This window comes from Panicum virgatum, chromosome 9N (assembly GCF_016808335.1).
Source record: "Panicum virgatum strain AP13 chromosome 9N, P.virgatum_v5, whole genome shotgun sequence".
Lineage (NCBI taxonomy): Eukaryota > Viridiplantae > Streptophyta > Magnoliopsida > Poales > Poaceae > Panicum > Panicum virgatum.
Window position 1 is genome coordinate 61,968,599 of NC_053153.1, and position 26,892 is coordinate 61,995,490.

Consider the following 26,892-nt stretch of genomic DNA (forward strand, 5'->3'; position numbering starts at 1 on the left):
AATAATCATCATATGGACTTGGAAATGGATATGCCCAAGGCCACATAAGCACACATTACGAAGTCAACAGAGTATTTAGTATCAGAATTTATTCTTGGCTAGCTAGTTTTATCCGGCTTGCCTTTGTTGCCTATTAGGATTTAGGGGTTCAGATTTGATTATAGTGTATCAAAACTAGAATTGTATACGATGTTTTTCTATATCTATTTTAGGAATAACCGATACTTTTCAGTTAGTAGGTCATGTGTCCATCAATAGCGATGCATGTGGTGGCTTCATCAATCTGGATCGGAGTACCATACCATATTATCTTGGAGATACTCATAAGGGTAGGATGTGTGTGCATGTATTCCTAGAGGTCAGTGTGCCTGCGTATATGCACGTAAGCATCTGCATTGTTTGTACTACTATGTGCTTTGAAAGAAAAGTCCCCTGGTTCAAAATAAATGTCATTTTAGATCTCAACACAGCCTATTTGAGTTGAAACTTTCACCGCCAATAATATCTATAAAAATATGACATTTCAAATAAAGTAAGTTGATTAAATATTTAGAAGGCACTTTGCACGGTGAGTCTATACTAATAACATTTATGTTATTACATTAGCAATCTATAATGGTCAAAGCTATAAAAATTTGGTAGAAAGGACAGAAGGAGCGAATGCTCCATGATTTATTGGCGTTGTGCTTACAGTGGTGGACGTATTCCTATTGACAACAAGGTCAATGTGGTGACTTCGTCAATCTCAAGAATTTGTCGGCTCAGTTTTCGAAAATGCTCATAAGGATAGGATGACTTTGCGTGCGTTGTAAGTGTTGTACTATGTGATCGCAAAAAGGATCAAAGGGAGTCCATATATAATTATCATCATTAAAACATTAAGTCTAATAACATGTGACAAAAATCTAATTGATTATATATACAACTCGATATACGATACAATACAAAAATGATGAACAGCTACATTGCGTCGAAGACCTGCACTATCGGCACCATACACTTGCCCTGTTTGGTTTCTCCCTAAAAGATCTTAGAAAGCACTTTGACCTCTAATTAGGGGTATTAAATAAAGGTAATTTATAAAACTAATTTCAGAATCCCTGCGCTAGGAATCCTGACGAATCTAATGAGACCTTTGACCGCGTGATTAGATGATGATTACTGTATCGTCACTGTTGCCAATCATCAATTCATTATAGTCATTAGATTCATCGCAAAAAATTACACTCATCTGTGAAGAGATTTTATAAATAGACTTTATTTAGTACTCTATGCATGCAAAATTCCCTTCTCGGAAGGCGCGTTCTCGAATTCTAGAATGGAAACCAAACACGGCCACTTCATGGCCGAGCATATACACTGAAATAATGTCAACTCTTTTTAGGAGAACGACTTTTTCCGTTCTTTTAATTTCATCCCCTCACGCGTGACATTCACTCTGTTCGCTTGATTTGTCAGCCAACCAGCCAGCAGTGCTTTTCTCTCATACCAAATCAGCACCAATCACCAGCCATCAGTCAGCCAGCAGTACTGTTCTCTCATAACCATTCAGCACCAGTCACCAGACACAACCAATATAGGGCTTGTTTAGTTGTTTACATGTAAAAATTTTGCAAAAAAATCTTGCTAATTTGAAGTACTAAATGAAGTCTATTTACAAAACTTTTTGCACAGATAGATTGTAAATCGCGAGACGAATCTAATGGTGCTGGTTACTATAGCATTACTGTTGCAAATAATAGATTAAGTAGGCTCATTAGATTCGTCTCACGATTTACAGCCCATCCATGCAAAAAGTTTTATAAATAGACTTCATTTAGTACTCTATGCATGTGTTAAAATATTCGATGTGACGTTTTTTTTGCGTTTACGGTCCGGGTTTACGGATAATGATCTAAACAGGCCATATATTCTTGAACCCATAGAGGATCGATCGATGTGATGTAACCTGCCGGCGGCCTTCCACAGTTGCAGAAACGTGCACGACCTCCGTCCACGGGCTACTACTTCCGCTAAACTATAGCTAGCTCTCCACCGTACCCTCTGCACACAGGCTGCAGCACCCGCCCTTGCTCTACTACCTAATGTTCGCTTAGACCACTAAAACGACTCTTGTAACAGCTCTAATTTAGCCGCGCCGGCTGTAATGGAGACGGAGCAGCAGGAGCTGGATCTTGAGCTCAGACTCTTCTTCCACACCTCCGCCTCGGCTACGCCGGAGGAGGACGAGTCGCTCGGCTTCTTCCTCTGCACGTACTGCGGCCGCAAGTTCTACAGCTCGCAGGCGCTCGGCGGCCACCAGAACGCCCACAAGTACGAGCGCACCCTCGCCAAGCGCCGCCGGGAGATCGCCGCCTCCTTGCGCGCGCACGGCGGGGCTGCTTCTGGGACGGCCGCCGCTGTCCAGGTCGTCGATGTCGACGCCGACGGCGAGAGCCCTGGGGCCGCTGGAGCTGATTCCGATGTCGACAAGGCGAGGCCGCTGGGGGCGCACCAAGCTGCTCCAGGGCCTGGGCAGCAGTATGGCAGCCTGCTGCGCCACGTCGACCGCGCCGGCGAACTGGATTTGTCACTCAGGCTATGACTGGCTTCTCCCTGCACCATATCATCACTCATCAGTGCCTCTTGCAAGTGATGTTTGAGTTTGTATGGAATTTCTTTTGAAAGGGAAATCTGTCGATTTTATTTATCCGGTGCGCTCAAATGCATGTCTTCTCTTTAGCTCTTCTTAATCCAGAATTTTTTAAGCATGCACGCATATTCAATTGAAATAATAATTTTTGGGGGTTTATTTTATTTGCTTTATATATGCAGACTTTTTCTAGTGATTCAATACTGTGCATATTCCATGTGAGACTTTGCTCACCAGATGAACAACTGCTAACTCTTGCAAAGTCCATATATAGAGCTCTCTCGCTAGCTCAATGTGTCGAAATATAAAAGTTTAGTATGTCTATCGCATTTTCGCAGCTGATTCTGGTTCATATGTGTCTTTCAGTCTTTCTTCATAAGAAGGTCAGAGCGAGAGTTTTAAATATCATCCAGCAGCTTCAAGCTAGCTAGCTAGTATCGCTGCTGGGATATGCTACCTATTACCAATTTATGTTTACCATATGCATGTGATGCATGCAGTTGCAGTGTTTGCTGCTATGAAAGCGCAAACATTTTAAAAAATCATTCCACACTGTGCTCTCCATGTCCTCGTTTTGTTGATAAAATTTGTATCCTCAAATAAGTCAGTTATATATGTTCTAAGATATATCTTATTAATGGATAACCATTCTGAAATGCAAACCAAGTTATGCCAGGGCATACTGCTAATGCTAGGGAATTTCAAATAGTAAAGACAACAATCAGTGTCATTGATCAACACCATCTACTGAAAACTCAACAGAGATTACCACTGCAATTCATATGAGTTATAGACAACCAACTACTCTGATCTTTTTCCCGCAACAATACCAACTGCGTTATCCATTCTAGATTTGTATATATAGGATCTAGTTTTACTTCAAGTGATATATGATTGGGTAGCAAATTAAAAGATCTTGAAATTAAAAGATCTAGTTTTGATGCAATGTGAAGTTTCAGCCTATATCTTAGTTGACAATTGGTGGCATTCATGGAAACATCATAAAAAATAAATCAGGAACTTTTCAAATAAGATACTCAGGTAAGTTCTAGAATTATATACTACTTAATTTGGCACCTTTATTAATTATGACAATGCAGATTGTAAATTGTATTCAAGTGTATCTTTCAAATATAATCTAGCTAATAGTGCAATTAGCCAATTAGAGTCTATTTTCTAGAATAGAGAATAGGAAACATTTTTGAACATTTAGTGGAGCTACTGCAAATTCCAAATGCACTTCTCTTAGAAAATGACCAATCTTACAACTCATAAAAACCATCTCCTTAATTTGTTTTGAGTACCATTTGAACTAAAATTAAGTACATTATTTGTCTTGTTACAATTTTATCTAAGAACAGGGATTCCAGATGAAATTCATGTGTTTTTTTCCTCCTAGGTATATCAATTGAGCTGATTTGGCAAAATCAATTGTAGTATACAGATGCAGAAGAATTTTAGAGTTAGACATCATCAGATGCAAAGATCTAATTAAACTCTCCAGCTATTCGTATACCAAAGGGAATTATTGAGTCTCAGTATTTCCAAGATCATCTCAGGGTTCGAAGATTACAGTAAATATATTCCTCATTGCACAAATACAAGAGTAATAAAATTTTCCAACAGTGTGTGTTTCAAATTGTCAACAGTTTCAAGAGTTTGTAGTTTTTATGATAGTTATCTACCACAATAACCATGGGTAATATTGTTTGTTTTAATTCATGTTTTGACTTAACCATCTTCAAGAACCAATTACTAGGAAGCAAACTCTAGCAAAGAGAGATAATTAAGAAGCAACAACTCATGTTTGGGGTTGAACTCACATGTCGTGATGAGCAGATTGAACAAGACACTGGCCTGTGTGCCATGTGCTGATGAGGAGAGACAATATATAATGACCAAAAACAGGGAGGAAACTGACTTTATTCTGCACGAGGTTCATTGGTGACAATTTGAGAGAGAGAGAGAGAGAGAGAGAGAGAGAGAGAGAGAGAGAGAGAGAGAGAGAGAGAGAGAGAGAGAGAGAGTTGATTCAATGCTTACCTGGTGTGCATATGAGCCGATGGAAGCTACCGAAAAGCTATCATATAAAGAAGAGGAACGGAGGGTAATACCTATTGCTGAGAAATGAGCAAAGAATAAGAAGAGGCCATATACCTATTGCTGAATAGAATTGTGCAGCAGGAAATAAAGGAGATTGCATTGCTAAAGTTGATCGAACCTGGTGATGACAACCATTCTACATTATGGGAAAACAGGCCTAGATCCTCTTGGTGCGAGGCAGCCTGCGAGAGGTCCGGATTCGGTATTTTTTCACTCCGTCGGGTGGAGTGTGATGTTAGAGCGGCGTCGGTGAAGGGTTCTGCATGGCGGTGGTCTTCTTGGTGCGGTAGTGTCTGCCTTCTTTGATCCCTATCAATGCAGGGTCGCGCCTGATGTTTCGACAACTACAGGAGTGTAGACTTTGGGTGGGTGTGCGGTAGTGCTTCCGCTTTGCTGCTGCCATCGAGTGGAGTGTTGCGGCCGCGTTGATGACCCAATCCAATTGGTTGCTTGTTGTGTAGAATTTTGAGTAGAGTTGCGTGGTTGTGTTGATGTCCCAATCCCACTGGCTGTTTCTGTTCATTGTTGTTATGCCCAATCTGGACGTTCGTCCTCCTTTTTAATATACTAGGCAGCTCTTCTGCCTGAATTGTTTTAAAAAATACATTATGGGAAACAAAGACCGTAATGGCCGGCCACCAGGTGCTGATCAATTTGAGTACAGTATGCTGAGATCGAGAGCTCAGCTTACGACCTATTATCAATGGACGCATACATAGTATGATCTGTACATCACTGTTGAGTTATGGCCCACGATCCATCCGTTCATCCAATTGGCGCGGAGAAAGCTATATATCCAGCCGGGCTGGCTGGCCGGTCATCCTCCATGGCTCCGTGTTCTGCGCCTCTGCGCGAGCATCGGACCGGCCCGCAGGGATAAGCCACACCTGGCTACCCCCAGTTGGTTCTGACTAGATGGCATGTACTAACTCGGCAGAGCCGTGCATGCGTCAATACAAGCAAGCAGCGCTGCCGGCGTCGTGGGGCTGCCCGAGTCGTCCAGTTGGGGTAAGCGAGAGCTGCCGCAGCAACCAGCAGGCTGCAACTGCTAGCTTGCTATAGGTGGAGTGGTGTGGAGTGGAGCCCGACACTTGTAAGCTAGATACACACAAGCTGCGGCAAGGAAACAGACTGATGACCAGACTGCACGCACGACGACCGATGTGCGTTGAAGACGTATAGATCGAGGAAATAGACATCCTTGGTATGTGAGGTCATGTCCAAAACATCAACAGTTCCGAAACCAGTGGGCCGGACCCGGGAGTCAGCACGAGCGCGGCATGCAAAAATTGTAGAGCTAGCGGTTCTTCGTCCTCCTGCTAAGAAGAGAGAATAAAAAAGTGTTCATCACACTATTACGAAAACCGTTCGTAGAGATAGGTAAAAATGTATTTCTAGAGGTGGATGCGGTATCTGCTCCTACTTTTCACAGCTACAAATGCTATTAGTAGGTGCGGATAACGTGTTCGCCCCTAAAAATGGATTTCAAGATGTGGGTGAGGGATCACCCGATCCTAGAAACTGATTTTAAAAAAATGGCGCTCCACCGGCTGCTCCTCACCGGCTATTCCCCACCGGCTATCATTCCCGCACCTCGCCGGCCGCCGCGCCCGAGGCCCGCCGCGCAGTAGTTGAGCTTGATCTTGCAGGTCCATGCAGCCCGGACGGAGCAACGCTGGGTAAAGCCGCTGTGGGTGGTTGGAGCTGCCCTATCACCTCCATGGCGAGGTGCGCCGCGGTCTCCTCGTCGGCGCCGCTGCTGCCTTTCTTCTTGTTGTTGCGGTCGGAGAGGTCGAGGGACCAGTCGATGTCCTCAACGATGACGAAGGACTTTGCCGTGAGACGAGCAGGCGGCAGAGGTGGGAGTTGGTGGGCACCATGGTGAGCACCGCGACGGAAGAGGCTGGGCCCGCCGACCGCGCCATGGCGCCCGTGCCACGTTGGCTTCCGTGCCAGCGCTCGCACCGAGCTGGCCGGCTGTGCTCTAGAAGAAAGAGCGAAGGGGAGAGAGGAAGAGGTGGCCACCGGGAAGAGTGAGGGAGAAGGAGAGAGATAGCAGATAAGGGAGAAGGATAGAGGATAAGGAAGAGGTGCTCGCCGCCGTAGCCAGTAAAATATCTTTAACTCCGCTCTCGATTTGCGTTCAAACTTTCTACAGGTGGGTGATTAGGTGACCAGCATCTAAAAATTGTGTTCATTTGCAGGGTGGGTGATGCCATCTCCCGCTCCTACAAATGCATTTTCAGGGGCGGATTAACTCTTACAATAACCTTGCTCATTTTGTAGGAGCGGATTACTTTTTGACACCCCCCAAATGGAGGGTTCCTACAAATCATTTTTGTAGTAGTATCAGTATCAAGTAATTTCTCTGATTTTGTTGCATCTGGGTTAGAGTTGATGTATAGTGACAAGTGTTCCCAGTTTAATTAATTATGATGAAGCTCCAAGAACCACTCGATTTCGATCAAGTAATGGGTAACAAGTTTTAAATTCTTGTGCAATTTTTCCTAATATATATAGTAGCAGTGTCTACTTGACTAAAGGGCAAGCTACTGCTACACGTCAGCGGTCTCATAGGTTTTTCCATGTAGATCCACATAGAATTTTTTATGATGTGGAGAAGACAGAATGAGGTGGTTGCTTCATGAAACAACCACCTCGTAGGATAAAATTAAGAACTATGAGATCGTTTACGCACCATTGTACAAGTTATTGTTGTCATGCTACTCAATTCCCTTTTTTCGTTCCACAAAATAAGGGATATGGTACTAATGCGAAACAACAAAACTAACAACCTATTGTAGAGATTATCTATACAGTTGCTCTCAAGGCGACGTGTCATTTTTATGAGACTGCCTATTAGACCACCTTATTGTACTGGCCCTAAGACCAAATAAATAAAGCCACGGTAGAAGAAATTAACTCACATGAGACCAATTCCAACCCATAGTGTTTATAGATAGTGTCTATAACACCATATAGGTAAGACACAGAAACTACGTACATCCCTCGATGAATAGTTTCTTTATATGGGCCAATAATTAATGGTTTCTCAATTATTCTCTATCCTATCAACCAATCATATTTGTTGTTTACTTATCATGAGGACACTACTCTCTTCCAATACAAAATTTAGTAGTGTCTAGTGCATAAGTTCTTGTGTAGAAACTGGGTCTTGCACCCAGTTTCTTCATCTTTTCACTCTCTCTATCTTATTTAATATAGTGCCAGATAAGCTAAACATCCTAAGTGGCATTATAATCAATGCTATGAAAACCATTCTAGGTAAAGGATTGGGAATGACATGACACATAGTATCACTGTCGGACGTCTCGGTAGCTTCCGGACTACTAGGATCGATCCATGCTACAAATATGTTGCTGATGAAAAAGACAGAAGAAGCCAACTAGCTTTTGGTACAATCTTTGTGGTAATAACCAATGCCAACGCAACCACGCCAGTCATCCCCATGAGGGCGACTGCACCTTTTTTTCTCTCTCGAAGAATTCAACCAGCAGCTAGCTTAGCGCAGGATAATGCTCATTTTAAGACTCCACTAAAGCCACTTAGGATCCTAAGTGGACACTCTAAAAAATAGAGAAATTTTAAAAATTATCATAAAAATCAGAAACATCCAGTCATCAATCCGACAACTCTAACAATAATAGTCATTGAATCTATTATCTTTTCTAATAAATTACTCACTTCTGCCATTATGAAAATAGATTAAAGTACCCCCTAAATATGTAACTAAATTACCAACCTCTTCTATTATAAAATTTCTAAAGTAACTCTCTAATCTTCATGTAAATTACCCACCTATACCATTATAAAATAATACAAATGACCCCCCTAAATTTGCATATAAATTGTTCAATTATATCATTATTAAAAGTAAAAGTAACCCATAAATCTAAATATTGAAGTGCATCAATATAAAATCTAAATTACTATTTCTATTATTATTGATATATTATTTATGTTATTGTTTATATAAAAATGCTATCTACGATATGTGTCATCATGTATTCATGTATGATGGAAGCGATGATCATACTAACTCAATATATAACAAACACATAGGGAGGTGTGATGTAAAATGACATCTATTGCAACTAGATAATAATAAATATGTATTTTAGAGTATGTATTCGAATATTTAATAGATGAAAGAGGGTATAAGATAGATAATTATAATTATCAGCTATAAATTTTTTTATATTAATTTATATTAGCCTGTAAGGGAGCATGGGTTGATAGGCTAGTTAACTATATGAGGAGCAGGTAATGGTAGGGGGCCTCTCTCTTGAGATGGCATCCTGAAATATATACTACTTCCTAGAGGTCCTAGCTGGATCAGTCAAGACTGGTTTTCTCTGGCCATAATTTCAAATACAACCAAGCTACATCCGTAATTTGAATAGAAGGACATGGTTTCGGTCTATGACTTAAGAAAGTTCGCGGATCCATAGTCTTTTTAACATTTGAATGTGACATGTTAGTAAACAAAACAAAGAAATATTTGGCATTAATATTCTCCAGTGTCGGCACACATTTAAATTGTCTCTCATCATCATTGCTCACCATCCTGTTATGTGAGAGTGAAAATCCATCTATGATAACTAATATAATACACACTATTTTATCATCACAAATGTATTTTATTTAAACTATCTAAGACATATATTACACACGCATTTTCCAACGTCAAACCATTTGATACTTATTATATGGTCATTAATGATGCCTTTTCAGAAATCGTTGCATGCAGTTTTCAAATAACCTTGGACGAATTGGTAGGATCCATTAATTTATACGTGAGCCCAAATCATTGACTGTCTCAGACAGATGGTGAAACGGTTGGCTACCAGTTTTTCCCCCATTTGTACTAGTACTTTTATTATACTGATATCACCCGATCATATTGTGCTTTATTTGTACTATACTGGAAGATGACTCATATAATTGTGAGAGTGATAGAATTTATTAAGCAATCATAAAGAACAAAAAGTGCATGTAGAAGTTCCACAATGACATACGTTTAGAGAAGACCTGAAAAGCATAAATACACTACTGGAAAACTGGTTATAGGCACCGGTTGGTGAAAGGCTAAGGTATCGGTTCTTGAACCGGTATCCGAAAACCGAGACCAATAGTCATGGTCATGAGCATCGGGTAGAATAACTTGTGCTTAAGGCTAGTATTTTTTTTGGCAAAAGTGGTTGGGGGTGGGATTTGAACTCAGAATCTCTCGTCTTCACGTGTACCTTTCTTATCATATCGCCTACACATCACTTTTGATGGAAAGATAGATATTTCTCTTTTGAAATAACTCATGGATGAGCCTAAGGTACTGGTTGATAACACCAACAGGTACCTAAAGCTCTTAAGATACCAGTTGGTGTTACCAACCGGTACCTAAGGCTCATCTATAGGCACCGGTTGGTGGTAACACCCGGTACTAATGTAAAAATTACCACCCGGTACCTATGGAAAGCCTTAGGTACCGGTTGATGCCCAAAAGTACCGGTACGAAGATGAACCGGTACCTATATTGGTACTTTTGGGGTGGACCTTTGGCGTGTTTTCTACTAGTGATATGTTGTTGTAAAATAACCCAATATATTTCTTGGTACTTAATAGAAAAATAAAAATTAATAACCATTGTAAAATAATTTTATTTATATTGCCTTAGTTTTAGTGTAGCGTGTTGCACCTCTTGGTAGTTGTTCTATATACATTTAAACTTCCTACTTTTAGAACACATGGTTCATAGGAATATATCTACACAATTATATTATTCATTTGCTACAATTCATAATCTAGATTGTCTTTTTGATTATCTATTTGAACACGTGATCCAGAAGCCAACAAACAAAGACTTTATACATTATCGCTAGCCTCTAACCAGCTGATAATAAAATAAAATAAATGTAGTTAAAATGGTACATCTATTTCTATGTATGGCTTATGTAGTTAAATACAATTTATCCTCTAGGAAATTGTGATTATAATGATGTAATTATCACATCGGTGTGCGTGGCGATGGCCTAGGTGTAATCCTTAAGAGCAACTCCAGTGGAGGCCCATAAACAGGCCCCCATATTATTTTTTTAGGAGTTTGAGGAAAAAAATAACTCCAGTGGGGCTCCTATTTAGGCTCGCATTTTGCATGGGTCTCCAAATTCCACTCCCAAGCCCTCAGGAATAGGAGCCTCCTATCCACCCTCCGATTCGTGGGTCCCACCTCCTCCACCGCTGCTCCCCCTCCCGCTCTCCCGGGCTTCTCCCGCGCCGCCACCCACCGACGACGTCGACAGCTCCGGCGAGGCCGACGGACCGGCGGCAGCCTTGGTCCGGGCCCCAGCATGGCCGGATCTGCCGCAGTCGGGCGGCCGGATCCACCCCTTCCACGCCGGCCGCCACCCGACCTCTGCACCGGCCGCCTCCTGCCTGCCTCCCGACCTCCCCGTCGGTCGCCTCCCGCTGCCTCCTGACCTTCGCGTCGTCCGCCTTGGACCGCCCGCCGGGCCGCCGCTCCTATGCCGTCGCCGGCCCCTTCCCGTCGACGACCCCTTACCACAGCCGTGCGCCGCCGTTGTCGATGCCGGTCCCTTCCCGCTCACTGCCACCGAATCTGCTCCCGCCACCGCCGCAGCCCCGTCTGCCGACGCCACCGTGCACCTTGCTCCAAGACGACGACCTCACCAGCGGGGCTTTCCGGGTGCCTGCCGCCGCCGACCTGCTCCATCTCGCGTCGCCCGACTCTGCCCAGGCGTCAACACCTCCACGGAGCTCTGCCGTGTTCGCCTGCCGTCGCCGGCCCCACCGCCCGACGCCGCGCGCCCGCCGCGCTGGTGGCCCCTCCGGCCACTGCCCGACACGCCGCAACGCCGCCTTCTTGTGCTTGTCCCCACTGGCGCCGAACACGGAGGAACGGTGGAGCAGATGCATTGGTGCTCGCGAGCAGAATGGGGGCTCTGATTTGTTCAGTCGGCTGGAGTTGTTGCAAAATTTGAATCCTTAAAAAATGTAAGTGAGAGGGAGGTTCTCATATTTTAGATACTAATAGGATCGTTATTGCTCCTAGAGCTTAACATTAGGAGGTTCTCATATTTTGATTTGTGCTTGAAGATGACCACTTCAGATTGACACATACCTTCCGAGAAATGGAAGGAGAAAAAGGGGGTGCACTCAATAATCTCCTATGTATGTATGTATGTATGTATGTATGTATGTATGTATGTATGTATGTATGTATGTATGTATGTATGTATGTATGTATGTATGTATGTACGTACGTACGTACGTATATGTCCTCCAATAATCAATACTACATCTAGATGAAACAATGCAAAATAATACAAAATATGATGATGGTATTGCTAGTAGAGGCACCAAGCAACCAGAGGATGAGGACAAATATAGACATGGACATGCATGCTGCGCATCGGTCCATGGATGCAACAATAATTGATGAAAAAATGCCAAAAGGTAACTAAGCATCTTTTCTCGGAAAGAACAAGACAACCAAGTTTGAATTGGAGGGGACGATCCTCTATGTGACAGGAGTATATTGCGTGATTCCTTATAGCAAGTTCTTGACAAACTGTGGCTAGCATGATCATAATTCTAAAAAGAGGAATAAATGATCTTTCTGTAACTTCTTTCCCATGCAACAGCATGTGGCTGGTGTTGTCCATGCCCTTCATCTACTCCCTCCACCCTAAAATGTAAGTTATTTTGGTTTATCCTAAATCAAACTGTTGTAAGTTTGACCAAATTTATATAAAAGAGTGATAATATTTTGAATTTCAAATGAGAATAATTAGATCCATTACAAATATATTTTTCTAATTTATTTATTTGATATATTAGATGTTAATATTCTTATCTATAAATTTGATCAAACTTAGACTACTTTGGCTAAGGACAAAACAAAATTCCTTAAATTTCAAGATGGAGGGAGTATGTCCCTTCTTCTAACTTAACAATAAAAAATTGTAGTTATTTATTATTTTAGATAATTGCTTTGCAACATAAAAAATTAACGTATATAGCATAAAAAAAGTTTGCATGATTAACATTGGAGTTGCAACTAACATTATGTTTCCTTCATCTATACTATCAAAGAGTTACATATATAATACTAGAGAGCATCTGCAGACTGCAACATCAGGGAACATTGCAGTTTTAAATGGAACACATCGCCTGAAATTAAACAATAAAAAAATTTTAGGCACCCCAAATATAGGAGTTGTGCAAAAAATCCCTCCGAACAATAATCCGTAGACACAGGCCCAAACCCGTCGAAGATACAATTAAGGTTGTTGATTTCATATTATGCCAAAATTATGGTTGTTTTTAAGGCTCTTGAGAGGTACAAGGAAGGTATCACCACTCACAAGCCTGTGTATATATATACCAAAGGAGGTATCAAAATGAGTATACAGGTTTCAGTTTTAGTTTGGTTGTATAATTAAAATGGTTTAGAAAGAGTAGAATTGGGAACAAATTAAGAGAAACAAATGAGTACCTTTCGGGTAAATCGTCAAGTGTCTTTCTTGAGAAGAAATTAATTATATACCGATCAGAGAAACTCATCAATACACAGAAGAATCAAAAGGTGCGTGCAGCAGGAGAAACATCATATTAGTATAGAAAAGATGCAAATTAAAGTCAAAGGGTAGAAATAACTAAAACAGAGGCGCCAAGCGCCATACAAGGCAAGAACCCAATTACAGTTTGAGCGACAAGTCCAGCTCGTCGGCGCGCTCGACGCCGTGCTCCAACGAGCTGCTCTTGCTGCGCAGATGGCCGCTCGATTGCCCACCAGGCACCGGGCCAGCTTGCCGCGCGTCCAGCAGCCTCGCCATCAAAGCCTCAGCGGCGCCTGCAGCTACGTCTCCGGCGCCCCCGGGCCTGCCGCCGGCGGCGTCGACCCGGGCGCCGTGCGCGCGCATGGCGGCGGCGATCTCCCGGCGGCGCTTGGCGAGGGTGCGCTCGTACTTGTGCGCGTTCTGGTGGCCGCCGAGCGCCTGCGAGCTGTAGAACTTGCGGTCGCAGTAGGTGCAGACGAAGAAGCCGGGAGGCTCCGCCTGAGCCGCCGCAGCCGAGCAGGGGTGGAGGAGGCTGAGCTCGAGGTCCAGCTCCTGCTCCGCCATCAGCCTCTCCATTATAGGAGTAGTTAGCTAGCCGCTGTGACACGAGGGACAGCTGTGCGAGAGCTTAATTTGCTACAGCTAGAGGAGAGACCGACGCGCTCACTAAGCGCAGATTAAATAATGCAGCAACAAGCGTAACGGGTGTGGCGGACCTGTTTCCGCACGTGCTTAATTGGGCAATTCCACGGAAGAAGACGACGAACTCAGAACAGGCCAAGTTGCATGGCCAGGCCAGAGCCCACAGGAGATCCTATCAACGCAAGGAGGAAAAGAAGATAAGATTACCGGTGACAATGAGCTGATAGCGGCTCGAGGCCTCGACGGGTAGGATCTCTAGGTCGTTCCCTGCCCACGAGCGTTCCAACCGTACCTCATCAGGCTGCTGGCTGGACACCGTGTCCACGAGTGCTTGCCCCAAGTGTAATTCTTGCCTGGCCTCAGCTCTGGGCCTCCGCAGAAAGGAAATCGTGTGCAATTGTGGATTTAGATGTGTGTTAATTAGGTATGTGCGTGGGTTTGACATGTAGTTGTATCAGTTAGGAGGGGTTAAAAAATACACTACACTGCACTAGCACTTTGAGGCAGTGGCGAATCTAGAATTTGAACTTAGGGGGGCTTATCTTCCTTCTCTTCTTCTTTTCTCTCTCTTTTTCTTCTTTTTCTTTCTCATTTTCCTCCTACTTCTTTTGATTCATGGTTGAAATTTATAGGGGGGGGCTGGGGGGGGGGCTTGGGGGGTGGGGGGCTCCATGGGTTATAGAGGGGTAGGGGGGCTAGAGCATCCCCTAGCTCTGCCGCTGCTTTGAGGGACAGCAAGCGGTCTAGGTTCATATAATCTAGATTGCCGCCCAAAGGGGCCTCCCGGCCAAATCGGAGGCCCAGTGCGAAATACTAAAATGGATTCCTACACTACTACAAAAACGTTGATTTGTCCCGGTTGGGAAACCGCTGTTGTCCCGGTTTCCCAACCGGGAACGCCTGTCCGGGACAAAAGGGGGTGCCCTTTTGTCCCGGGTGTGGCAACCGGGACAAAAGAGGACCTTTTGTCCCGGTTGGTAACACCAACCGGGACAAAAGGTGCAGCCAGCGCCCACGTGGCTGGCGCACCCTTTTGTCCCGGTTGGTGTTACCAACCGGGACAAAAGGTCTCTTTTTTTCATGTTTTTCTTTTCTCAATTCTTTTTCTATTTCAATTATACTTTTGCATTTCAGTTAAACTTATGTATTGGAATTCAGTGTGTATGATCTCCACTAATATATACATATATATATAGTTACTTATATAATATTTGTCCTAGATAGTTTTCATATATAAATTAATTCACTTATATATATATATGTATACACATATCTATACATGTGAATTCCTTTACATATGAAAATGTCTAGGACCAATATTATATAAATATATATATATACACATATATATTATTGAAGTGCTTATATATATAATACATACATACTCCATCATATTTGCATAGGTATATTCGTTCTTAATTACATAGTAGAATTCGCCTTTTGGAAATTTAATACATACATACATACTCATAAATAGAAATTTAATACCTATGAGTCACATATATATTTACATAGTTATATTCGTTCTTAATTACATATATACGCGTATATTGTCATATTTGCTGTGATTGTCAATATTAGATATTCCATCATAGTAGAATTCGCCTTTTGGGTCGAGGATTTGCTCAACAATAAATCCGGAGAATTGTTCTTGAATCGCCATAACCTTTTCCTCCGGTAGGATTCTTGAAGATGAGTAATCCTTGTTATTGTTGCAATGAACACACGGGCAGCACATAAAACCATTCTGCTTGTTTGCCTCAGCCACAGACAAAAAATAATGCAGGCCATCAATGAATTCTTTCGAACGTCGGTCAGCATTGTACATCCATTGCCGGTCCATCTGCATTTTAAATAAATCGATTTGAATTCTTTACACGTATCGAATAAATAAAATATATCAAACCTAAATTAAACTAAATGTAACATAACATGAATAATTAAAAGATATGCAATATCTATCATACATCTTGATTAATTAAAAGGGGTACTTAATCCATTACAGAACTTAACAAAGGAGTACTATACATGAAATTTAAAAATTCGGTCAACAACACATAGGTTTTCAACCGTCCTTGCGTTGGAACGCAGAATGTTCTAACGGATTTCTTGCTGGCGCAGAATAAGATGGCGGAGCTGAAATCTCCGAGTTTGGTGGTGACGAACCGTAACGCCGCAATAAATCCTCAAGATCAAACGGAGGTTCCTCGCCCCTTGCCATGCATTCTCTATATTCTTTTTCCAAATAACGGAGCGCTGCCCTATGAAAAGCACTAGGTTTTTTGGACCGACGACCTACTCGAGTTGTGCCCTTCTCTCCAGAAGGACAACGATCACCCCCACCGGCGCCACTCCCTCCAGCTGTTGAAGCCATATTTTACTGAAAAATACCTTTATTTTCCACAAAATTATAAATTCTTACCATTACAAAGCAAAAATTATTTACTATTACAATTACAATGATCAGATTAATAACTCTTGCAAATAACAATGAAATTATATAAAAAAAGACGAAATGTATCATTAATCCTCAAGAAATCTCTAATTAATTGAAAGAAATCTCTATAACTTCTAATTACTTTGACACCCTTCAGTTCCAGGAGTACACTCTTTTCAATATCCAGAAACCCTCTAGAAGAAAAATAAACCTTTATTTCTGAAAATGTATATGTCAGTAACCTCAACCCTGCGGTGATGACACTGCCTTTCGGGGGGACACGGTGCGGTACAAGGATGTCACCAATCTGCTAGTCGCAGCACCAACATTTACGATTAATAGGCACAGCACTTGGCACAGGCAGCATGCTCGTTCATATGCTCTCAGTACAACAACGGCATGCTGACTGCGTCAAATGCTGTCTTCTTATCAATCGGAAGTGCTGGTGATGCGACCAACCGATTTGCGACGTCCTTATAGCGCATCGTGTATCCCTGAAAGGTAGTGCCATCACCGTTGGATGGAGATTAACGACGTATACTTGTTTCGAAATAAAGATTTTTTTAGCTTCTAGATGGTTTCAATGTGAGCCTGATTAAATACATCACTAGAGTGTCAAAATAATCCATTCATAATACAAAAAATTCTATAATATACTCATTTCATTAATTCATTCACGAATAAAAAAATCAACTATCCACAATATGGTCATATATACAAGTACATCACATGAAGTATCTACACTCATTCTAAAAATTTCTACTATCCATATACTCATCTAAATCTAAAAGAAAATTACGCCTACATATGCAATCTAGCTAGCTAAATGTCCAAGAAATGAGCTAGCTACACATTTTCTCTATTTCTAAAGTATGAAATGAGCTATACAAGCCAAGGAAGAAGAGAAAAACAAGCCCCAAACCTTTAGAGCAGATGGATGGACGGGGAATCAAAGATCTTCACAAATGTGGTGAAGAAATGAGCAAGAACTCCTCTATCCCGAGCCAAGAACAGAGAAAACAAGTGAGCTGAATGGCTCGGGCGGGGGGAGAGGGAAGGGGATAAGGGGCGCAAGGCCTTTTGTCCCGGTTGGAGGCACGAACCGGGACAAAAGGGGGGACTTTTGTCCCGGTTGGTGGTTCCAACCGGGACAAAAGGCTACGCGGGCCTTTTGTCCCGGTTGGAACCACCAACCGGGACAAAAGGCTCCCATTTTGTCCCGGTTGGTGTCTCCAACCGGGACAAAAGGCCCCCGTCCCCCCGCTGGCCCGCCTAGCCGTTGGACCCGGGACAAAAGCCACCTATTGTCCCGGGCCCAAAGGCTGCCGGGACAAATGGCCAGGAACAAAGGCCTGTTTTGTAGTAGTGCTAGTGGTCTGGTAATAATAGTGATATGTAACAATAGCCTTGCTCGGCTCGATATCTTGGTCCTTTCCCGGCGCATGGTGACTGTGGAGGTCGAAGGGCCAAGGCCCTAATCCTAAGCCTAAGGTGCTGGCCGCAGCAGCCACAGCACAGTAGCAACGTCTAGGCTGCCGTAGTTGTCTAGGAGTGGTCGTAGCCCGTGGACATCTCACGACTCACATCTGGCGACCGGCATCGGTGAGTCAACACCGCGACGGTGACCGCCAAACACGAGTGTCAGTGCGCGACAAGAGACAAAGTGGGGTCGGTATTGCCTTCGGTGTCGGTGATCAAGTCGAGTGCCGCCGCGGCCGCCGAGCGGAAGGCCGGGCATCGGGCGATCGACAATCGAAAATACAACTTGTGACTTCTGGGTGCAATTTAGACCTCGTTTCGCTACGGATTAGGCTGCAAATCAGCGAAATTGAAGCCTCCTATATTACTATACATAAAATATACTTTATATTTTGAGGCCCTTCGAATTTGGGGTTCTGTGCGGCCGCGTTCCGCACGCCCTCAAGGACGCCCATGCCGCCCCGCTGCTCATCCGTCCACCCACCAAGACCTTCTCCAGTAAAACAATCTCAGCTAGCTCATAGAAGTCCAGCTTATCATTTTGCTTATATATGGAAAAAAGAGAAGGTAAGGAAAGAGAGTGTACCGTCTCTTCTTCAAGAGCTAGCTCATGGAGGAAAAATGGGCAGCCCAGTTTAAACAATATGCTATGAGACAAACCAATAGAGAGAGAAAGTAATCTTTTTTTTCTCTATCTCTTGTACGAGGTGGACAAGCGGTATGTTGATCGTTGCCCCTCCACCGACATCAACATTAATTATTTGTCGACCAAGCTGTCTACGCGATGAGACTCGACCGCAGAAGATCTCATTCCATTATTCATTTGTCGTATGCATAATAGTGATAAGTCTCATTTGAGCATAAATATTAGAAAAAGACCAGAAAATTTTAAAACACTGTCCCAGAGCGAGATTGCATCCTGTGCCAGGTGGGCCACAACAGGGAGTGTGTGCGTTCCGCAACAAGCCAAGGAGGACGGAGGAGCAGCCATCGCCATCGCCGTCGACGTGTTGGCCAGCCGGGGATCGGAGGGACGACATGGACCACTCCCAGCCTAGCCCTTGTTTGCCGCTAGCAGGGAGCACTCTATAATTTACTCGCCATTGATTCACCGGCCCGTAGGATTGTTGGGGATGGACGACATGGACCACTCGCCATTGTTTGCCTTGCCGAGACCACCGCCGTGCACTCGCCAATCAGCAGCGTATTTTTGGAAGCTTTAAGATGCTCGAAGAAGCTGATGTGGGTTATTTTGGAACGCCACCATCGACTGTTAGTTTATACATGGCGCAATTTTTTTTAAACACACACAAGAAATTTACCCGTTACACATGAATATACATGTTGAACATATTATGTACAAAAACCACCTCCTTAATTCAGATAAGAAACTCAGATATAAGAGGGTGAAATATAGAATCTCCTTTATTCCTCCGAAATCTTACTATTTAGAAGTATTAAATGTAGATTACTGATAAAACTTATTCCATAACTCATAGGCTAATTTGCAAGACGAATCTAAATCCTCCAAATCTAAATCTGTTTGTCACTATTGTCTGTGAAGGTACCAGCACAGCCTTCACTATTGTGTTCGGGTAAAATCTTTCAGAGAGCTGTACAACCGTGTGAAGAGATGACTGAGGTGACATTTGGACTTTTTTCATAGGCCATCTTTTATCGGCACCAGATGCTAATGTCGTACCGGCGGTGCTAATGTTTGGTAGGGACCCATGTCGGTCACGTTCAATCAGATAAGACTGTCAGTCAGGCAGATCTAGCTAGAGATCGTCGCCTCAAGCGCACATGATGTGCACTGTGCACACCAGTCGTTTGAGCGCCATACCCTGTCCCCCGGCCTGCACTAAGGGTCTGTTTAGTTCATTTTGTAAAAAAAAAATTACAAAGGAATCTTGGTCATTTGAAGTATTAAATGAAGTCTATTTGTAAAATTTTTTGTATAGATGAGTTGTAAATCGCGAGATGAATCTAATGATGCTAATTAATCCATATTTAATCAATAATTAGTGGATGGTTACTGTAGCATCACTGTTGAAAATTATGAATTAAGTATGCTCATTAGATTTGTCTCGCGATTTACAGCCCATCCATGCAAAAAGTTTTGTAAATAGACTTCATTTAGTGTTTCAAATTAGCAAGATTCCGCTGTAAAATAATACGTTTACGGCGTTTTTGCGTTTACATGTAAAGAACTAAACATGGCCTAAGGTAGAAGCTCATTGGGGGACGGAGTTCTCTTCTGTCCCATATGGTCATGTGTATGTGTTGGTGACCTGGTGTGGGCGTCGTGTTTGGCCAGCGGGGGTCCGATTTGGCAGGCTGTTTTTCAGACACGTAAATCTGATACAGATACGAGATGTCTGACTTCAAAAAAGAAAGAACAAAAAAAATCCTAAGATCTCCTTCGGTGAAGACAAAATGAGTTGGGTAGGAAGAGCAAGGTTGTGAGGGAAAAACGGGTTGGAACCCACGACTTGTGGCGTGTGAGGCTATCCAGCAGGGCTTCCAAAGCTAGGTTGACAAAATCACAGAATGGAAGATTGACCGAACCATTTTAGCACGCCTTTGATGCAATGGATTGTACGTACTGTGGTACCTTGTATTGGTACTTAATGTATAAATGACCAAGGATATATACCTCTTAATTGCTTAGCATCCTTTAAAAGCAAAGACGACGACATTATCGTATATACGTCCATAGGAAGCATATTACACCTGGACATCGAGACCATTCCCTAAACCCTATATATATAGCTTAATTTAATTATGTAGTGATTTTTTCAATACATTTATACAACAAAGGAATTTTAATATAATGTTACAAAATTATTTTTACACAAATATAATGATATTTTTTTTAAAAATAAGTTTGACACATAAAAACTAGAGCCAACCCAAAACACCATGCCTCTATGACGAGAGAGACTATCAAGATGGATGAATTCTGCTTGGTGGTCTTTCAACATTCGTTTTGATGATTCTGCTAAAATTGTCTTCATTTTTATTAATTATTGTTGTATTTTTATGGTGCAATTGCACAGTTCAAATGGTAGATCAGTTTGATTCATCCTCTAGTATCTTATATCAAATGTTCGTTTGGTATGCTTTGAACCGTTCCCTAGTCCGTCAAGTTTGTTCCTTTTTCTGAATTCATTCACAAATGGGCTTCAGTCCATTTATTAAACCTGCCAAGCCTTTAGCCGTTTTGGGCCCAACGTGGCCTTTCGGCCTGTTCCAGCGACGCGCCATGGTTGCATGGCCGCCGAGCGGCACGCGCGCCGCCATTGATGATGATGGGTGTGTTGTGCCACTGCACTGCTGCGTCGGTTTCGTACGCGTCGCCGCGAGTCCAACGGCATGAGCGCGCCGTCGTCGTCGCATTGCTAGCATCGCCTTCTTGTCCTCGGCGCTCGCGGCTGGCGGCGTGGCAAACAGGGGAGGTGGGCGATGACGCTGTGGTCGGCGGTCGGCGCCCCTGGCCTGGCCACGATGCAGGCCGGCCGGACAGGCGGACACCGGCGATGACCGGCCTGCGTCGTCGTCGGTTTAGAAAGGCGGCGGCGTTCGATCGAGTCTCTTCAGCGCTAGAGTAGGACCGATCCTTTTTGGGGAGAGCAGCAGGCATCCTCACGCAACTTTTGGGCAGCATTTGCCAACATATGCATGCTAGCTACACCATTACATTCACCATTCGCAGTTGCTATCTCTATCTGACCGGTTGACGGCACGGGACAGCGCCAGCAGGGCCGCCTTCGCCTCTCACTCTCAGCAGGGCCGCAGATCTACCACGGTACGGTGGCAGCAGCTTTTCTCTGCGACGCCGAGGATGCGTCACCGTACTCACCGTGTCACCACCCTTTCCCTGCTGCATATCTGTCTCTGCCAAGACAGCCGGTCACTGCGCTGAGACCTTCCACTGCTGTTGGTAGCTGACCCGGGCACCACGCGTACCTTCTCCTCGAGTCATTATTGGTATACGATGCCTTCATGCATGACATCACGTTAGAACTTTCAGCCTGCATGTTGAACTCAACATCATTCATTCAGAAGAACTTTGAAATTGGGCGTGATATACGAACTCAACACATTTAGGTCCTGTTTAGTTCCCAAAAATTTTTCTAGGGTACCCATCATATCGAATCTTTGGATATATGTATGGAGCATTAAATGCAGTTGAAAAAATAACTAATTACACATTTTAACTGATTTGGATGAGACAAATCTTTTAAGCCTAACAAATCCATGATTGGACATTAATTGCCAAATAACAACGAAAGTGCTACAATATCAAAATCCAAAAAATTTCGCGAACTAAACACAACCTTATTTGCAAACAGTTGACCGGGTTCTTATTCCGCTTTGAAATCTTCAAATATTTTAGGCCACAGAAGAACCACCTGGTCCCCGAGATTAGGGCTCCAGGGCCGGCGGGCTTGTCTAGTCAACAATGGAGTTCAATTGATCATGCATCGAACCGGGAGAGAGACCGGATGCAGTCTGAAATGAGTCATCCCTGCGACTTTATAGTAAACTTTTTATTGTTCTCTAGCTCAGTTGATTACAGCGTCGTGCTAATAACATGAAGGTCGCAGGTTCGAGACCTGCATGGGCCATATTTCTTTTTTTATTTGTTATCTTTCGTACTGTTTTGATTCAGAAACATTCAGCGTCAAGTACACCATTTCTTATTTTTATTACCATTTCGTACTCCCTTGAGAAACGACGTTGCGCGGAATGTCAAATACACTACTTGTATGTATGTATATACTTTAAATGAACCAGGTGGCCGATGGCTCTATAATTTCTTTTAGCCAATTTCCAAGGGTGAATATAGAATAACAACAAAGAATCCCAAATTTCCAACCAATATATTCCTGAAACATTCAGCGTCAAGTACACCATTTCTTATTTTTATTACCATTTTGTACTCCCTTGAGAAACGACGTTGCGCGGAATGTCAAATACACTACTTGTATGTATGTATATACTTGAAACGAACCAGGTGGCCGATGGCTCTATAATTTCTTTTAGCCAATTTCCTAGGGTGAATACAGATTAACAACAAAGAATCCCAAATTTCCAACCAATATATTCCTAATATATTTCCAACCATATTTCTTTTTTTCTTTGTTATCTTTCGTACTGTTTTGATTCAGAAACATTCAGCGTCAAGTACACCATTTCTTATTTTTATTACCATTTCGTACTCCCTTGAGAAACGACGTTGTGCGGAACATCAAATACACTACTTGTATGTATGTATATACTTGAAACGAACCAGGTGGCCGATGGCTTTATAATTTCTTTTAGCCAATTTCCTAGGGTGAATACAGATTAACAACAAAGAATCCCAAATTTTTATTACTGTCTTGATTCAGGAACATTCAGCGTCAAGTACACCATTTCTTATTTTTATTACCATTTCGTACTCCCTTGAGAAATGACGTTGCGCGGAACGTCAAATACACTACTTGTATCTATGTATATACTTGAAACGAACCAGGTGGCCAATGGCTCTATAATTTCTTTTAGCCAATTTCCTAGGGTGAATACAGATTAACAACAAAGAATCCCAAATTTCGAACCAATATATTCCTAATAACAAAAACTGCCAGCCACTTAACTATGGAAACTGGCTTATTATTAATCAGATTAAATATCTTGGCTATTTTGGAAAATTCTAAAGAACATCTTCCATTGGCATAAAACACTCCTAGCTAGGGAAATGTGTTGAAAATAGTCTAGTATGTAATGAATATAATCTGTGTCCTATCAACCATCTGTATACCTTTCTTACAACAGGTATGTCCGCACATGCTTCACAGGTGCAACTTTCGCGATTTGCCGCAACTGTTTGTGGATAAGAATGGCATGAACAATGGACCTGGTATATATAAAGGTGAAAACGATGCATGTGCGCTGAAGTAAAATAAAACGAGCTAAACATTCCTTAGGTATAGTAAGTGATGGAGCTAGGATCACAAGTTTTTTTTTGTTTAGGGGGGGGGGGGGTGTTTGGGGTTCAAATAAGAGGTTTATGTTATTTCTTGTTTAGAGGTTCTATCAGCGGCGGGGCTGGGGGGGTGAAGTCCTCCTATCCCAACAACTCCATAGAAGTTATAGGGAGGAAGGAGGGAGAGAAAGAGAAAAAAAGAGAGAGATGAAGAGGAAAAAGGGGGTGGGGGAAGGAGAAGGGAAATGGGCCCTTCTACCTTCAATTCATGCAGCCGTCCCTGGGTTCTATAAACATGATTTGAGTGGGTCGAAAGATTGGGCATATTGTTTCTTGTTTAGAGAAAAAAAGAAGGATGCTGGTGTTACTCTTCATAAGAGAAGCCAATTAAATACAATAAGATATAAGATATACTGATGTCTAGTAGCTAGCAAATAATGATAGATAAGGGGGACCATGTGCCTGGTACAGTCACAGTGTATGTCATCCTGATCTATTTCCCTGCTTAATCCTACTCTGCAGCCTCTCGTTCAATAACGATACCGAGGGAGCTTCTTCGCTTGTATGTGGTGTATGGTAGCCGCAATATATATGAGATGTTGGTGAAGAAAAGTCGTCGCGGCCGACTCGCGTTGGGGCCTCGACAACACACTTGGATAGTGATGTATCATTCAGGACAAGGGGGCACGTACCTTTGTGTCAGCAAAAGCAACACACAAAATCTGGCACCCATATGATGCTCAAGGTCTTATAATAAGTCATATATAACAACGACCTAGACAAACAAGCAAAAGCCGTATATATATGTAGTCGATGCTACAGAGCACCGTAGAGGGTTAGGACAAATGAAACTGTAGGCCAAAATCTTATATTCTTCGAAAAAGACCAATAATGTGGTGACGTCCTTATAGCGCGTTGTATCACAGATATCATGTAGGCCCCCAAAGTCAGTGCCATCACTGCTGGGTTGAGGTTAACAACGTATACTTGTTTCAAAATAAAGATTTTTTTTAACTTCTAGATGGTTTCAATATGAGTCTAAATAAATACATCACTAGAGTGTCAAAATAATCCATTCATAATACAAAAATATCTATTATACTCATCATTTCAATAATTCATTTTAAAATTTCTGCTATCCACATATGATCATATATACAAGTAAATCACATGAACCATCTAGACTCATTCTAAAAATTTCTACTATCCACATACTCATCTCATTCTAAAAATAAAAAATATACTACACTCATTTATAATATATAGTCATATATACAAGTAAATCACATCAACTCTCAAGACTCGTTTAGATAAACTAAAACAAGTAAATCACATCTACATATGCAATCTAAATGAGCATGAAATGAGCTACACAATTTTTCTATTTTCGCAATCTAAAACACCTCACATTTCCCTATTTCTAAAGCATGAAATGAGCTATACAATCAATGAAAGGTGAGAGAAACAAGCCCCACACCTTTAGAGCCGATGGATGGGCGGGGAAATCAAGATCCTTCACAAATGTGGTGAGCAAATGAGCAAGAATTCCCCCCACCCGAGCTAAGAACAGCAAGAACGACAAGTGAGCTGAATTGAATTGGGCGGGGGGAGGGGGGAGGGGATAAAGGGGCCAGTTGAAGGCACCAATTGGGACCAAAGGTCACTGTACCAAAGGGCCCCTGGCGCCCCCTTCCACCCGGCTAGCCGTTGAATCCGGACAAAAGCCCCTTTAGCCCGGGTCCAACGACAGCCGGAACAAATGGTTTGGACCAAAGGTCTATTCTGTAGTAGTGAAGCAAGACCAGGTATGTATGCCATCCGATCGATGGAGTTGTGAGTTGACGTGCATGCATCAAATCAAGAAGAACGAACGGTACAGTTTGAATACACAACATTTTGGATGTATACCAACAATAATATATACATTTATCAACTATATATACCTTTTCCTTTCCAGAATACATGAGCATGCGTTTCGTTACAAGGAAGAGATCGAGCAAGCTACAATACACAATTACATCGACCACTGCTGGAGAATGTCATATTGGTACTAGCACGTTAGTGCCGGTCAAATAGGAGCCGGCACTAACGTGCCTGTACAGTACAAGGCGGGCACGTTAGTGTGTACAGGCACGTTAGTGCCGGCTAGAAACACCAGCCGACACTAACGTGCCATCCCCCAACGGTCAGCACCGCTGCCACAACGGTCAAAAGATACGTTAGTGCCGGCTGGGAATTCTAGCCGGCACTAACTTGGTCAATTGCAAGTTAGTGCCAGCTGGTAGCTCTAGCCGGCACTAAAAGTCCACACTTAGTGCCGGCTAAAGCCACCAGCCGGCACTAAATTGCCCCGTATATACCAGGCACTTCTTCTTCCCCAGCCCGACCATTTCATTTGGCCGAGCTCCTCCTCTCTCTCATGGCGTGTTAGAGGGGAGGTGCTGCCCATTTTCCCCCAAATTTGTGAGGATTTCACCCATCCAAGTGCACCAAAGGTTAGTAGCTTCTTCCACTCTTCTTTCACGGTGTTTATTCTTTGTTTCATGCTTTCTAGATAAAGAAAATAGTGATTTTAAGGTTGAGGAAAAATGAGCATAATTTTCCGATTTGTTCATTAATTTGAGCAAAATAGAATCGATTTGTTACTTTTTAGAGAAGGTTTTCTAGATAGTTTGACTATGACACATTTAGAGTAATTTTTTTGAATTATTTCACGGGGACATGCGTATATGTTATTATGCAAAATTTGAAGGATTTTAATGATGAGGGAAAATGAGCATGATTTATTAATTTGTTCATTAATTTGAGCAAGGTAGAATTGATTTGTTGCTTTTTAGAGAATGATTACTATATAGTTTGACTATCACACATTTAGAATGATTTTTTTGAATTATTTCATGGTGACATGTGTATATGTTATTGTGCCAATTTATTTTGCTATTTAGTTTAAATTTACTAGATAGGTGGCCTATGACACATTTACATTTTTTTTGAATTACTTCATAGTAACCTGTTTTTAGGGATAATG

At 42.5% G+C, this 26,892-nt stretch overlaps 2 protein-coding genes across 2 annotated transcripts; one reads left to right on the plus strand and one right to left on the minus strand.

Moving 5' to 3' along the window:
* Window positions 1-1,964: 1,964 nt before the first annotated feature.
* LOC120691953 (zinc finger protein 4-like) lies at window positions 1,965-2,980 on the plus strand. Its single transcript, XM_039975158.1, has one exon. The coding sequence runs from the start codon at window positions 2,147-2,149 to the stop codon at window positions 2,582-2,584; it is 438 nt and encodes a 145-aa protein (XP_039831092.1). The 5' UTR covers window positions 1,965-2,146; the 3' UTR covers window positions 2,585-2,980.
* Window positions 2,981-13,291: 10,311 nt separating this feature from the next.
* On the minus strand, window positions 13,292-13,993 carry LOC120693555 (zinc finger protein 4-like). The gene has a single exon (XM_039977011.1). The coding sequence runs from the start codon at window positions 13,909-13,911 to the stop codon at window positions 13,474-13,476; it is 438 nt and encodes a 145-aa protein (XP_039832945.1). The 5' UTR covers window positions 13,912-13,993; the 3' UTR covers window positions 13,292-13,473.
* Between the last annotated feature and the right edge of the window lie 12,899 nt (window positions 13,994-26,892).